This window comes from Mesoplodon densirostris, chromosome 3 (assembly GCF_025265405.1).
Source record: "Mesoplodon densirostris isolate mMesDen1 chromosome 3, mMesDen1 primary haplotype, whole genome shotgun sequence".
NCBI classification, from domain to species: Eukaryota; Metazoa; Chordata; class Mammalia; order Artiodactyla; family Ziphiidae; genus Mesoplodon; species Mesoplodon densirostris.
In genome coordinates, this window is record NC_082663.1 from 34,994,535 (window position 1) to 35,010,891 (window position 16,357).

The 16,357-nt window shown below is 37.8% G+C and overlaps 1 protein-coding gene across 1 annotated transcript in view; it reads right to left on the reverse strand.

Moving 5' to 3' along the window:
- Nucleotides 1–16,357, reverse strand: part of C6 (complement C6) — a 78,918-nt gene that overhangs the window by 47,444 nt on the left and 15,117 nt on the right. The window contains exon 6 of the mRNA XM_060091657.1: nt 12,901–13,101. Within this exon, the coding sequence (XP_059947640.1) occupies nt 12,901–13,101 (201 nt within the window). The remainder of the gene's footprint in view (nt 1–12,900; nt 13,102–16,357) is intronic.

Consider the following 16,357-nt stretch of genomic DNA (forward strand, 5'->3'; position numbering starts at 1 on the left):
TATTTTAGCCAAAGTTCTTTATTAGTTAAATTGTTAAATTTATTAATTAAATTATTATAGCTGCAAATTATTAAACAGCTATCTTTCTGTGTGCTATAATTGTGGAACAAAATAACTGTTAACACAAAAGAAGAAAAATCTCACAAGACTTGAGGAAGAGTCAGTATTCATCCACCTCTCTCTCTCTTTTCCTCTCTCTTCCTCCCTCCTTCTCTCCCTTTCCTTACTCTTTCCTATCTCCTTACCTTCAATACATTTATCTCTCAGCTATCTCATATGCAGTGGACATAGATGTGTACAAGGAAGAAAAAATTGAGGTCTTTATGGAGCTTACATTTTAAGAGTCCATTAATTTCTAAGTTTAATACTTGAATTTTGTCATGGAGGTGTGGCTTTGGAAAAGTAGGGGGACATTGTGCTTTTAGAAAGAAGCACACTTACTTCCTGAATAACTGAAATGTGCCTGTTTGGATATCTGCATTGAAATGGGTTGTTAAAATTTTCCAAGTTGCTTTAAAAAATGAAATTGTGGAAAATACAAGTGAAATTTTGGTAACTCGACTTAGCACAAGCACCTCCTTGGTGCCCCACTTGTCAGTTCCTGGGGGCTAGAACTGGCTATTTTGGACTAAAAAATTATGTGACAGTATGTTATTAACCATGTGTGGTCTATTTCAACATTCTGTGAGAGCTTGCTTTATTTTAACCATCTTTCTGTTGGTTCAATTTTGTAAAGAAATTCAAAAAAGCACTGAATCTTGCTGAGATAACTGGTGTTTTGACTTGAAACAGACTATCTGCCCAACAAATGTTTAGTCAGATCTTTTAGTGACAAGATAAATAAAGCATTAACTCCACTTTAAGGGCTTGGATTGATTTTCAAGTTTGTGGGATGTTATTTTCTCTATTTGAAGATTAAGAGAGTTTGCAGTAGCATTTTCTACTTAACCTGAGATATCCTTATTCTGCTCAGATCTAATCAAAGATGTTGGGTTGAACCACACAAAGTTGACAATCTTGTAAGTCAAAAATGGTTGAATATCAGCAGTTTCATATGTTCGGACCTGATACTGTGAATAGCCTGAAATGTTTCCACTTCGGGGCAGACTATTAGAGATAAAATAACAGCTGTTTACCTACAGATAAGGGTTTTACAAATGTTCTCTAGCATGTTTGAAACATTTATAAACAAATTCTGTGAAGCAAACCTTGATTTTGAGACTGGTATATATATATAAATAATAGATTTGCTTCAGAGCAAGCTGGGAGACTTATTGAAAAAAAGCCAGACTCACATGCCCAATCCCAGACATGTTGAATCAATAAATTAAAAGAAGGGTCTGGGGAGGTGTCTTTTTACCTCTTGGTAATTCTGTCACGAACTTGTCTTAAGAATATAATTTGGTAAGTGTGAGAGGAACAATATGACCCAGAGTCCATTCAAAAGTGAACTAACAATCTGTGTCATAAAAGGAATTTATTTTATTCTTTTTCAACATGCTCATATCACCAGAGCAATACTCTTTCCAGAGTTTGGTGAAATGTTGAATAAAGGAATGAATGAATAAGCAAGTAGCTTGAGGTATAATGTGGTAGATGTAATAGTGGGCAAAAATTAGACAATTGATTTTAATTCCCAACTCTGGCATTTACTCATAGTAAGATAATCGGAGTGACTTGACTTCTTGGACTTTAGTGTAGTGCCTGACACATGGTAGGTATTTGATGAATTCTGTTGAATTAAAAATAAATATATGGACTTCAATTTACTCATCTGCAAAATGGTGTTAAAAACATCTTCTACCGACGGGGAGGAGTCAAGATGGCAGAATAGGAGGATGCTGAATTCGTCTTTCCTCACAAGTACATCAGAGGGAGGGGATATATGTATACATATAATAGATTCACTTCATTGTACAGCAGAAACTAACACAACATTGTAAAGCAACTATATCCCAATTTAAAACAAAAAGAATACATCTACAAATGGAAGAATTCTCACAGAGCACCTGCTGAACATTAGAGGAAGACTTTGGACCCCAAAAAGGACAAGAAAAATCCCCTCACGACTGGGTAAGACAAAAGAAAAGAGGAATCAAAAAAGGGACCAGTACCCCTGGTGGGAAGCCAAAGGTAAGGAGAGGTTCCTGCACTCAGTAAAACACCCTCATGGTGGGGAAATCAGCTGGGACAGAAAGGGACCTTCAGAGGATCAAAGGGGAATGCAGCAGACCATCTGTGGAAGGCAGGACAAAGTAAGAGCTGTGTGCATGGTCTACAACACAGCTCTGCACATCCCAGCCCGAGTCGTGTGTCTCCTGGTGCAGAGCGGGGCTGGGTGCTGGAAAGTGGGGTTTGGAGCATGGACCCAGGGAGGGGACAACTGTTGGCTGTGAAAGGGACAGGAGTAAGGAGCTCCACAACCGGAAAAATTTGCAGAAGCCTGGGACACCATGGAAGCAAGAAGTCCTTGTTGAGTGACACACAAGGGGTGGGGCTGCCATTGCAACCTCCTTCCCCACCCAACTGTTTTGGCCTCCATGGGCACTGGGAGGAGCATCCATCTGAGCAGGTTCACCTGCCTCTCAATCCAAGGCCTCCTCTCCCTGCATAGGCTCCAAGTTCCTGAGCGCTGCCTATGCCAAAGCCTCCTCGGGAATCAGCCCTGGGTGCCCCTGCCTGAGATGGGAATCTGCCAGTGCTAGCAGGGGCTGAGTGCTAAAGTGTGGGGTTAAGAGAGCATATCTGGGGAAAGGACCACTGTTGGCTGCGTGGATACAACAGGGGACAGGAGTGAGGGGCTCTGAGGCCAGGAATGCCCCTAGAGGAAGTGTAGTCTGCCTAGGAAATGAGGTGCCATTGTTGAGTGGTGCTCAAGGGGCAGGGCCGCCACTGCCCCCACATGCCAGCCCCTGCCTCTGCAGCAATGGGAGGGACTCCCACCAGAGTGACTGCATCCCAGTCTGTTGCAACTGCCTGTTGGTCTCTGCTGGCACAGACACTTCACACACAACCCAGTTGTGGCTGCCATACCCCTCCCTGGCCTGAGTGAGTAAGTGTGTTCCAATCAAGTGTGGCTTTTGCCCCCTCTTGCCTTGGCAGGGAACAGATGCCGGAGGGTGGCACACATGCAAAGGTGGGGCCAAAACCAAAGCTGAGCCTCAGTGGTGGTGTGACTAAGGAGGAGGAAATCACTCCATGCAGCTGTACAAGCCGTGGATTAAATACCCATGATCAGCTTGGTAAATCCCGCATCTGTGGAATACCTGAATAGACAATGAGTGTTTCCACAACAGAGACCTGTCTAGCTTTAAAAGCAGTGGACTTTGGGGGCAAGTACACACGGAAGCTGGGCCAGGTCGGAGCCTGAGCTGCCCCTATGGAGCCCACAGAGGGTCGAGACCTACCTAGAGGTATTTGAGGACCTCCTGGGGAGGTGGATTTGGGCTGTGGCTCACTGTGGGAGCAAGGACGCTGACAGCAGAGGCCCCAGGAAATATTCTTATCACTATTATTCTTTTTTGTTTGTTTCATTTTATTCAGTTTTTGTTGTTTTTATTATGTTTTATATTTTATTTTTTAATATTTTAAAATTTTTTCTATTTTTACTTTACTTTTTTGTTGTTTTGTGTTTTTTTTCCTGTTTTTGTTCTTTTTTTGGTCATTTTGTGTGTTTGTTTTATAGTTTCTTTGCCTTTTATTTAGTTTGCTTTCTTTTTTTGTTTAGCTTTTTATTTTTTGTTTTTGTTAAATTAGTGTTTGATGGTTTTCATTTTTGAGCTCTTTTGTTTGTTCTCCTGTTTTTTTGTTTTCTTTGTCTTTTTTTGTCTGTTTCTTTGTTTTTGTTTTTATCATTTGTCTTGGGTTTTGTTTTCCTTTTTTGTGTTGTTTTGCTGTTTGTTTTTGTTTTTGTCATTTGTATTGGGTTCTGTTTATCTGTTTGTTTTCTTTTACTTTTTTTTTTCCTTTTTTCTCTGGACACACTGTGAAGCTTGTGGGTTCTTGGTTCCCTGCCAGGGGTCAGGCTTAGGCATCCAGGGTAGGAATGCCAAGTCCAGGATGCTGGACCACCAGAGAATTCCTAGTACCAGGAAATATTAATCAGTGTGTGCTCTCCTGGAGATATCCATCTGACACCAAGACCCAGCTCCGCCCAACTGCATGCAGGCTCCAGTGCTGGACACCTCACACCAAACAACCAACAGGACAGGAACACAACCCCACCCATCAGTGGAAAGGCTGCCAAAAGTTGTACTAAGCTCACAGAAACACCAAAACACACCAACTGATGTGGTCCGGCGCATCAGAAGGAAAAGACTAAGCTCCACCCACCAGAGCACAGGCACCAGTCCCTCCCACCAGGAAGCCTACACAAGCACCTGGACCAACTTCATCCACCAGGGAGCAGACAACAGAAGCAAGAGGAACTACAACACTGTAGCCTGCCAAAAGGAGACCACAAACACATTACGTTAGACAAAATGAAACAACATTGAAATATGGTTCAGACGAAGGAGCAAGGTAAAAACTCACAACACCAAATAAATGAAGAGGAAATAGGCAATCTACCTAAAAAAGAATTCAGAGTAATGATAGTAAATATGATCCAAGATCTTGGAAATAAAATGGAGGCATGGATTGAGAAGATACAAGAAAAGTTTAACAAGGACATAGAAGAACTAAAGAACAATCAGTGATGAAGAACACAATAACAGAAATGAAAAATACATTAGAGTAATCAGTAGCAGAATAACTGAGGCAGAAGATGGGTAAGTGAGCTGGAAGACAGAATGGTGAAATTCACTGCTGCAGAGCAGAATAAAGAAAACAGAATGAAAGGAAATGAGAAGAGTCTCAGAGATCTCTGGGACAACATTAAATGCACCAACATTTGAATTATAGGGGTTCCAGAAGAAGAGAAAGATAAGGGTCTGAGAAAATATTTGAAGAGATTATAGTTGAAAACTTCCCTAACATGGGGGAGGAAATAGTCACCCAAATCCAGGAAGTGAAGAAAGTCCCATACAGGATAAACCCAAGAAGAAAAACGCCTAGACACATATTAATCAAATTAACAAAAATTAAATACAAAGAAAAAATATTAAGAGCAACAAGGGAAAAGCAACAAATAACATACAAGAGAATCTCCAGAAGGTTACCAGCAGATTTTTCAGCAGAAACTCTGCAGGCTAGAAGTGAATGTCAGGATATATTTAAAGTGATGATAAGGAAAAACTTACAATCAAGATTACTCTACCTAGCAAGGATCTCATTCAGATTTGACAGAGAAATCAAAAGCTTTACAGACAAGCAAAAGCTATGAGAATTCAGCACCACCAAACCAGCTTTACAATAAATGCTAAAGGAACTTCTCTAGGTAGAAAACACAAGAGAAGAAAAAGACCCACAAAAACAACCCCAAAACAATTAAGAAAATGGTAATAGGAAAAAACATATGGATAATTACCTTAAATGTAAATGGATTAAGTGCTCCAACCAAAAGACATAGACTGGCTGAATGGATACAAAAACAAGACCCATATATATGCTGTCTACAAGAGACCCACTTCAGACCTAAGGACACATACAGACTGAAAGTGAGGGGATGGAAAAAGATATTCCATGCAAATGGAAATCAAAAGAAAGCTGGAGTAGCCATACTTATATTAGAAAAAATTGACATTAAAATAAAGAATGTTAAAAGAGACAAGGAAGGACACTGCATAATGATCAAGGGATCAATACTAGAAGAAGGTATAACAATTGTAAATATTTATGCACCTAACTTAGGAGCACCACAATACATAAGGCAAATGCTAACAGCCATAAAATGGGAAATTGACAATAACACAATTATAGTAGGGGACTTTAACACCCCACTTTCAACAATGGACAGATCATCCAGACAGAAAATTAATAAGGAAACACAAGCTTTAAATGACACATTAGCCCAGATGGACTTAATTTACATTTACAGGACATTCCATCCTAAAATAAAAGTATACACTTTCTTCTCCAGTGAACATGGAACATTCTCCAGGGTACATCATATCTTGGGTCACAAATGAAGCCTCAATAAATTTAAGAAAATTGAAATCATAACAAGCATCTTTTCCAACCACAACACTATGAAATTAAAATAAATTACAGAAAAAAAATGTAAAAAACACAAACACATGGAGGCTAAACCATACATTACTAAATAACCAAAAGATCACTGAAGAAATCAAAGAGAAAAAAAAATACCTTGAGACAAATGACAATGAAAACACGATGATCCAAAACCTATGGGATGCAGCAGGAGCAGTTCTAAGAGGGAAGTTTATAGCAATACAAACCTACCCCAAGAAACAAGAAATATCTCAAATAAACAGCCTAACCTTACACCTAAAGCAACTAAGGAAAGAAGAAGAAGAAGAACAACAAAAACCCCTAAAGTTTGTATAAGGAAAGAAATCATAAAGATCAGAGCAGAAATAAATGAAATAGAAATGAAGAAAACAATAGCAAAGATCAATAAAACTAAAAGCTGCTTCATTGAGAAGACAAACAAAATTGAGTCTTTAGCCAGACTCATCAAGAAAAAAAGGAAGAGGACTCAAATCCATAAAATTAGAAATGAAAAAGGAGAAGTTACAACTGACACCACAGAAATACAAAGGATCATAAGAAACTACCACAAGCAACTATATGCCAATAAAATGGACAACCTGGAAAAATTGGACAAATTCTTAGGAAAGTACAGCCTTCCAAGACTGAACCAGCAAGAAATAGAAAAGATGAATAGACGAATCACAAGTAATGAAATTGAAACTGAGGTTAAATCTTCCAACAAATAAAAGTCCAGGACCAGACGGCTTCACAGGCAAATTCTATTAAACTTTTAGAGAAGAGCTAACACCCATTCTTCTCAAACTCTTACAAAAAATCACAGAGGGAGGAACACTCCCAAGCTCATTCTATAAGGCTGCCATCACCCTGATACCAAAACCAGACAAATATATCACAAAAAAGGAAATTACAGGCCAATATCACTGATGAACATAGACACAAAAATCCTCAACAAAATACTAGCAAACAGAGTCCAACAACACATTAAAAGGATCATACACCATGATCAAGTGGGGTTTATCCCAGGGATGCAAGGATTCTTCAATATATGCAAATCAATCAATGTGATACACCATATTAACAAATTGAAGGATAAAAACCATATGATCATCTCAATAAATGCAGAAAAAGCTTTTGACAAAATTCAACACACATTTATGATAAAAACTCTCCAGAAAGTGAGCATAGAGGGAAACTACCTCAATATAATAAAGGCCATATACAAAAAACCCACAGCAAACATCATTCTCAATGGTGAAAAACTGAAACCATTTCCACTAAGATCAGGAACAAACAAGGGTGTCCACTCTTGCCACTATTATTCAACATAGTTTTGGAAGTTTTAGCCACAGCAATCAGAGAAGAAAAAGAAATAAAAGGAATACAAATTGGAAAACAAGAAGTAAAACTGTCACTGTTTGCAGATGACATCATACTATACATAGAGAATGCTAAAGATGCCAACAGAAAACTACTAGAGCTAATCGATGAATTTAGTAAAGTTGCAGGATACAAAATTAATACACAGTAATCCCTTGAATTCCTATACACTAACAACAAAAGATCAGAAAAAGAAATTAAGGAAACACTCCCATTTACCATTGCAACAAAAAGAATAAAGTACCTAGGAATAAACCTACCTAAGGAGGCAAAAGACCTGTATGCAGAAAACTATAAGACACTGATGAAAGAAATTAAAGATGACACAAACAGATGGAGAAATATGCCATGTTCTTGGATTGGAAGAATCAATACTGTGAAAATGACTCTACTACCCAAAGCAATCTACAGATTCAGTGCAATCCCTATCAAATTACCAATGGCATTTTTCACAGAAGTAGAACAAAAAATTTTACTATTTGTATGGAAACACAAAAAACCCTGAATAGCCAAAGCAATCTTGAGAAAGAAAAATGGAGCTAGAGGAATCAGGCTCCCTGACTTGAGACTATACTAAAAAGGTACTGTAATCAAGACAGTATGGTACTGGCACAAAAACAGAAATATAGATCCGTGGAACCCACCACCTATGGTCACCCAATCTATGGAAAAGGAGGCAAGAATACACAACGGAGAAAAGACAGTCTCTTCAATAAGAGGTTCTGGGAAAACTGGACAGCTACATGTAAAAGAATGCAACACCATACACAAAAATAAACTCAAATTGGATTAAAGACCTAAATGTAAAGCCAGACACTGTAAAATTCTTAGAGGAAAAATAGGCAGAGCACTTTTTGATATAAATCACAGCAAGATCTTTTGTGACCCACCTCCTAGAGTAATGAAAATAAAAAACAAACATAAACTAATGAGACCTAATGAAAGTTAAAATCTTTTGCACAACAAAGGAAACCATAAGCCAGATGAAACGACACCCCTCAGAATGGGAGACAATATTTGCAAATGAAGCAACTGACAAGGGATTAATCTCCAATGTATAGAAAAAGCTCATGCACCTCAATATCAAAAAAACAAACAATCCAATCAAAAAATTGGCAGAAGACCTAAATAGACATTTCTCCAAAGAAGACATACAGATGGCCAAGAGATACATGATAAGTTGCTCAACATCACTAATCATTAGAGAAATGAAAATCAAAACTACAATGAGGTATCACCTCATGCCAGTCAGAAGGGCCATCATCAAAAATACCTACAAACAGCAAATGTTGGAGAGGGTGTGGAGAAAAGGGAGCCCTCTTACACTGTTGGTGGGAATGTAAATTGATATAGCCACTGTGGAGAACAGTATGGTTCCTTAAACAACTAAAAATAGAACTACCATATAACACAGCAATCCCACTACTGGGCATATACCCAGAGAAAACCATAATTCAAAAAGACACATGCACCCCAATGTTCATTGCAGCACTATTTACAATAGTCAGGTCATGGAAGCAACCTAAATGTCCATCAACAGAGCAATGGATAAAGAAGATGTGGTACGTATATACAATGGAATATTACTCAGCCATAAAAGAGAATGAAATTGGATCATTTTTAGAGATGTGGATGGACCCAGAGACTGTCATACAGAGTGAAGTAAGTCAGAAAGAGAAAACAAATATGGTATATTAATGCATACTTGTGGAATCTAGAAAAATGGTAATGATGATCTTATTTGCAAAGCAGTAATAGAGACAGAGATGTAGAGAACAAAGGTATGAATACCAAGGGGGAAACGGGGGGTGAGATGAATTGGCAGATTGGAATTGACATATATACACTACTATGCATAAAATAGATAACTAATGGGAACATACTGTATAGCATAGGAAACTCTATTTGGTGCTCTGTGTGACCTAAATGGGAAGGAAATCCAAAAAAGAGGGGATATATGTATATGTATGGCTGATTCACTTTGTTGTACAGCAGAAACTGACACAGCAGTGTAAACAAACTATACTCCAGTTAAAAAAAAAAACAATGAAAGGAAGGCAAACAGAAATCTTGGGGGAAAGCTTGTAGATGGAACAGCTTGTGCAAAGGACCTGGGGTAAGAGTGTGGTCAGCCTGTGTTCGAGGAACAGTGAGGAGGCATTATGAGCTGAATTGAATGAGGACAGGGGAGAATAACGGGGGATGAAGGCAGAAAAATAATGAGGGGTCTTGTAGGTCAGTGGACAGACTTAAGCTTTTAATCTTCAAGGGCTTGAGCAGTGGAATGGTATGATTTATAGCCAGTATCCAGTCAGTATCACTCTGGCTGCTCTGTTGAAAATAGACTGAAAGACAGTTAAAGAGGAAGGAAGAAGACCCCTTGGATACCTATTGGCATTATCCAGGCCATAGTGCGTTGAGCCATGGATGGTAGCTGTGGAGGTGATAGAACATGGTCTGAATATGGGTGTACTTTTAAGGCAGAGCCAGTAGGATTTGCTGATCGATTGTATATAGGGATGTGAAGAAAAGAAAAGAATCAATCATGTCCTCAAGGTCTTTACTCACAGCCACTTGCACAGTTAGAATTGCCTTTCCCAAGATGGAGAAGACTGGGAAAGGGACAAGTTACAGCAGGGAGAAATATCAAGAGCCCAGTTTTGGACATGCTATCTTTGAGTTGCTTATTAAAATCCAAGTTGAAATGTTGAACAAGCAGTTGGAACAGATTTCAACCGACAGTGCTGGAAACATAAATTTTGGCTTCATCAACATGTAGATAGTATTTGAAGCTGTGAATCTGTATGGCATCTCCAAGGGCCTGAGACAGCTAGAGAGAGGAGGCCAGGAACTCCAAGGCCTGAGACAGCTAGAGAGAAGAGGCTAGGAACTAAGTCCTGCATTCCTCCACTTGGAGGTTGAATTCCTGCTATGGATGTGGTACATTTGGATTTCAGCAAAACAGTGATCAGTCTCCCATTCAAAGAACACTGGTATCAAGTTGACTTCACCAGTGACACAACTGGACTCAACAGTACATCAAAAAATTATTATCCAGCAACATAGATGGACCTAGAAATTATCATACTAAGTGAAGTATGTGAGACAGAAGTAAGTCAGAAAAAGTCAAATATCATATGATGTTGCTTATATGTGGAATCTAAAAAAAAAACAACAGTACAAATGAACTTATTTACAAAACAGAAACAGATTCACAGACTTCAGAAACAAACTTATGGTTGCCAAAGGGGAAAGGTAGGTGAGGGATAAATTAGGAGTTTGTGATTAAGAGCTACACACTACTATATATAAAATAGATAACCAACAAGGTCCTACCATACAGCACAAGGAACTATATTCAATATGTTGTAGTAACCTATAATGGAAAAGAATCCAAAAAAGAATATATACATGTATATATATATGTATGTGTATATATATAACTGAATCACTTTGCTGTACACCTGAAACTAACACAGTATTCTAAATCAACTGTACTTCAATTTAAAAAATAAAAATAAAGCAAAAAAATCCACTATTACCTTTTAGGGTTCTTTTGAAGATAAATGAAATGCTTGGAAAGATTATCTGTGTAGTGCTATAAGTTCTTATATTTACATAAATGTATGAATGGACTAATAAATAAAAAATATGAGGGGCACTACAGTAAAAACAGGAGGAACCATAAAATGGTTCCCTCCAGTGTTGGTGCCATTGGTTCTGGTGTTGGTACCTCTGTTTATTCTTTTCACCTCTCCCCTCAGGTTCTATGATTCAGGGCTCAATCTCCCCATTCATCTCTTTCAAAAGAACAAATCCTACTTAGGGTGGTAGTTGTAATGAGGAACAGATACCATTTTAAAAGACACTTGTAAATGTCTAAAAATATCTAATAGAAAATGTCTATTCCCTAAATCATTTAAGAGTTGGAATACATATCTAAGAGACTTTATAAGCAATTAATAAAAGAAACAGGAACAGATGAGGAAAAATTAATGGATGAAGATGCATTTTTATATATTGAAAGAGTTCCATTCATTTCTGGCAAGATTAGTGAAAAAATTCCAATACTTAGAGTATAAAAAAATTGTAAATTTCCAGAGAGAAAACAAAAGAAAGATCAACTTACATGTAATTTTTCCTATGTAACAATTGAAATTAGAAGATAGTGGAATAACATCCACCAACTATCAAGAAAATAAGACAATGTTCCAAGATTCCTTTATCCAGCCACAATGTTCTTTATCTTTATTGCTCAGTGAAAAGGTAGGCATTTGTAGATACATAAGGATTTAGGGTATATACTTTGCATGTATCCTACCTGAAGAAAATACTAAAAATATGGCTATTGAATGAGAACAGGATCTCAAGAAAGGGAAGATGAAAGAAGAGGAAACTGTAATGAGTATATGGGATGGATATATGCATATATATATATATATACACACATATATATACACACACACATACATATACACACATATATAGAAATACATATATAAAATATAATGCAAATATAAAATACAGATTATAAACTTGGAGTTTATGTGTTATGTGAGGAATTGTTAATTGGGAAGACAAGAACCAGAATAAATTACAAATGAACATATATAATATATAAATGAATACTAAACAATCCCTAGGAATCCTAGGAATAACTTGAAATACAAAGATTTTGAACTACCTCAATAAAACTGAGGTTTTGGAGCCCTGTTATGATAGTGTTGGGAAAAAGACAAGCAAATATATTTTCAAGGAGATCTTTGGAATTGTATGTGGGGAATAGGTAAATAAAACATCCTTTGGGACACTACAGATATTACTTCAAGGGATAAAAGAAAAACATATGTTTTATTATGCTTGTTAACTACAGAAAGGTAACTACCAGCAGAATTTAAAAGTTTAGTAGAACTTCCAAAATAACCAAAAGGACAAAAAGGAGTGAACAGAAATGTGACCAGAAAAAACAAAAGTAAAGAAATAGGAAACCAGCAACAAAGTTGAGTACGAAAAATTAAAGATGGAAGAAATATGATCAAATATTTCAGGGAATATACTAAATATAAGTTGGCTGAATTTCTCTAGCAAAGACCCTAGACTGTCAGATCACATTTAAAAAGGAACATTTTGTGGCATATGATTTATAAGAAATACACCTAAAATAATGAGAAAAAAGTTAAAGAGAACACAACCATAAACACAGCCAAATGCATGCAAAAAAGAAGCATTATTATACATATTACCTCTATAACTTTTGAAGTGGGATATAACCACAAAAGAGTAAGTCTATTTAAATCTGTTAGCAATCCTCTTCATTTGATATTAAAAACTCTCTTTCTCCTTGCATGATTGCTGGAATTGGTGTTAATTTTCAGGAAAGAATAAAAAGATCAGGAACCATTTCTTTACCTTTTTGTAGGAGGCTTGAATGGCTTGTTTGAAGGCAGAATTATGGGTGCTGCTTTGCCTTCTCTTTGAGGAATAAAAAATTGGTACATGAAAAGAGCTCTTCTCTTGGCTGAAAGCTAAACTTTGTTGATCTTTATTATCTTCAAGAGAAATTAAATCCTCGTAGAAATCTGTTTCCAAATCATCGTCCTCAGTTTGTACCTGGAGAAAAATCCATATGAAGTAAGACATAATTTAGGCAATATTGGAGTTACTTGTGAACACTTAATGCAATGATCATTCATTCATTTATGCATTCAGTAAATGGTTTGTTGAAGACGCATCTTGCTAGAGAACGAGGTATAGTGTTAGTCCCTGTCTTCAGGGAGTCAAAGTTTAGTGAGGAAGAAAGATAATCACAGACACTTAATTCAATGTGGGTAGTGTTGTGTTGCCAAGGGGAGTGCCACAAATAACTATAAAACTCAGAGAGGCAATACCAGGGAAACCTCTGTCAAGGAAATGACTCCATAACTGAGATTTAGTGAGGTGATAAGAATAGAGAGTTATTTTTAATCTGCCTGTGAATTTGATGCCATTTGCAAGCTAATGGAAGGTATCTTTCAGAAAGTTGAGGCCTAGAAAAGGGGAGGGCAGATCCTGTCCTACCCTGCTCTGGCTCCATCACCAATCCTTTAGTCTTATTCATATGTTGGGCATTAGCACTCCACTGGCCAAGTCTACAAATAATCAAATCATCCATTGGTTCTGCCTGGTGGGTGGTTATCAGTTTTCACCTGACTGGGTCTGGGAAGAATTAAAAAAACAGCCAGTGGGACTTGAATTATGAGTGGAGCAGGTATTTGCCAAGTCCAAGGTAAATCCTTGTTATGGTTATGCTGGTAAGAAGAGCACAATGGACAAATTTTTTAAAGTTGCAAAGTAAATTGATTGAAGAGTACTTCTTTATGTTAAAAATGCTTGTCTGTACATCTGAAACTAACACAACATTATAAATCAACTATATTCTAAAAAAAAATGCTTGTCTGGTTTGCAATGGAAAAATCTCTTGTTTTAAAATATTCAATATTAAAAGGCACTGTGAAGCAAACCACATGTCAAAATTAAATAGCTTGCACAATTAGTCAAGAGAAGAAATAACCCAGCTGCAAGAGAATCTTGCTCAACAGTAAAATACAGTCAAAAGTTCAGTGTTCCTTTGAGACATTGCAGGGCCTGCTAATTAGCATTTAAAATGTCCACAAATGAGGCTCATCTGTTAACAACAAAGCATACTTAATGTAGTTGCTGACATTTCTTTACCATTTGCCTAAAAATACTCAGACTACAAATATTTTATTTTATAAATTAACTCTCACACAGAAAAGCTGTGTCAGCCTAAAGAAAACAATATTTGCATGTAAGGTAGGGGCATTGGGTATCCTGGGCAGAAGCTCAGAGAAAATCTGACCACCTATATTGGCTTGGTGGGAAGGCAGTTTTATAGATGAGCAGTGCTGAAAAATTAGATTGAACTGGGAAACGGGCCTGGGCTTGTATGCCCTGCTAAAGCACTTGAATTGACTTCTAAATGCAAGATTTTGCGTCTGACAAGTTCTTTAAAAATATTATTTGAGTGATTGAAAAATTGAGAATGTTGCCATCACATTTGTTTTGCAAAGATCATGTTAACTACAGATAACTAAAGTAGAGGCAAGGAGAGCAGTTTAAAAAACTGTTGCAATCAGCCAAGTGATTCAGGAGGATGGCCAGGTATAGGGGAATGGTGGTTGGGTGGAGAGAAAGTGGTGGATTTGACAGATATTTAGGAGGTAAGTCAACAGAAGTTTTTGACCAAGTAAATGTGTATGTGTGTGTGTAGGAGAGAGAGAAAGAGAGAGAGAGAGAGAGAGAGAGAGAGAGAGAGAGAGAGAGAGAGAGAGAGAATGAGTGAATGAATGGGAATGCTGTTTCATGAATGGGAATATGGAAAGCCAAGACAACATTTGAAAGGAGGAAGATGAGTTCTTTTCGTGAGGTGTAAGAACAGCTGGTGGGCTCTGATTAGCTCCATCTTCCTAGCTTTTCCCAGGAAGAGATGTTAAGCAAACTCTGAGGAAAAGGTTTAATCCTCATTTTACATCTTATTCCTAGCCCTCCTGACTACCTGTGGATCTTGTGAGCTGATGACCTCCTGGGGCTCAATATGTGTTGACACTTTCACTTTTGTGTTTGAAGAAAGGAGCTGGGTGTGTAAGGAGGGGAAGAAGAGAGTTAAGAGAGACTTGGGGAATGGAGGGGACAGGGTGACACCTACTTTCTGTGGTGTGAGCGTTAGAGACAGAACCTGAAGTTGTGAATTTCACAAGGGATTTAGGGAGGCTTTGGGGGCATTGCAGATCTATGAAGGCTTGAGGCTTTGGGATATAGCAAGAGACCTTGGCTAGGTAGGTCAGTATATTGGTAAGAATCAAAAGTCTAGTGGTAACTGCACTCTGTAGTTTGCTGGTGACAGCAAGTGCTTTAGCGTACACCTGGTAGCGAAGAAAAGAAACGAGAGGAGGATTCCTGAGACACTGATACAATTCTGGGGACTGGTGCAGGGATCTTATGGTATTTAGCTCTTTATCTTATGGTATTTAGCTCTGTATTTAGTGTTTGGAAGATCCCTGAGGGGCAGAATTCTTCCTATGGTCTTCCATTCTGACTTCCTGTCCAATTGCCTTCCTTTCAGGAGTCCCCTTCTAATCTTTCTGTGCCAGCCAGCCCATGATTTCATCTGTCTCAATAAGCTCCCATACTGTAGAAGAAAGGAAGTCAGATGCCTGCTGAATTTCTCTTCCTCTACTGTTTTCGGTAAGGAATAGCTTAGATTTGCACAGCTGCCTGTTAACGGTATGAACAAAGTAATAAAGAGATCAGTGGAAAGTAAACCAATAGCTGTGACCTTGGGTCTGGTCTTTTCCAAATCTTTGTTTGAAGAAATATCACCATGACCTTCCTCAGCAATTGAATATTATCTAAAATTCAATGACGTATAGTTAGAGATCAGCTTAGGCAGCTTCTTAAGGTTGGACAAGTTTCAGAACTACATGGATAACGAAATGAATCTGCTTTCTTCTGAATGAGGATTTTTCAGGCTGTATTTCCTGATGTAACTTGCCATGCACCCTTGGGTTACTAAATTATATGGGTGGATCCAACATTCTGCTGGTAAATGTTTAACAACCAATTCTCTGAGAGGGAAAAAATATCAGTGATTTACTACAGCATTTGCCTTTTCTTGTGGCATAAATATTCCTACTATAGCTGATTTCAAGCTACCTATATGATGCCCCTGAATTCAAACTTGGGAAGAGTTGCACAGTAGCAAATTATTAGTATTTTTTTGGTGGGAAAACTAATGGTTTATAACGTTTAGCAAGGACTGACAGTTGGCTTTGATGGTTAAGTGTTGTGTCCTGCAAATTATTATATA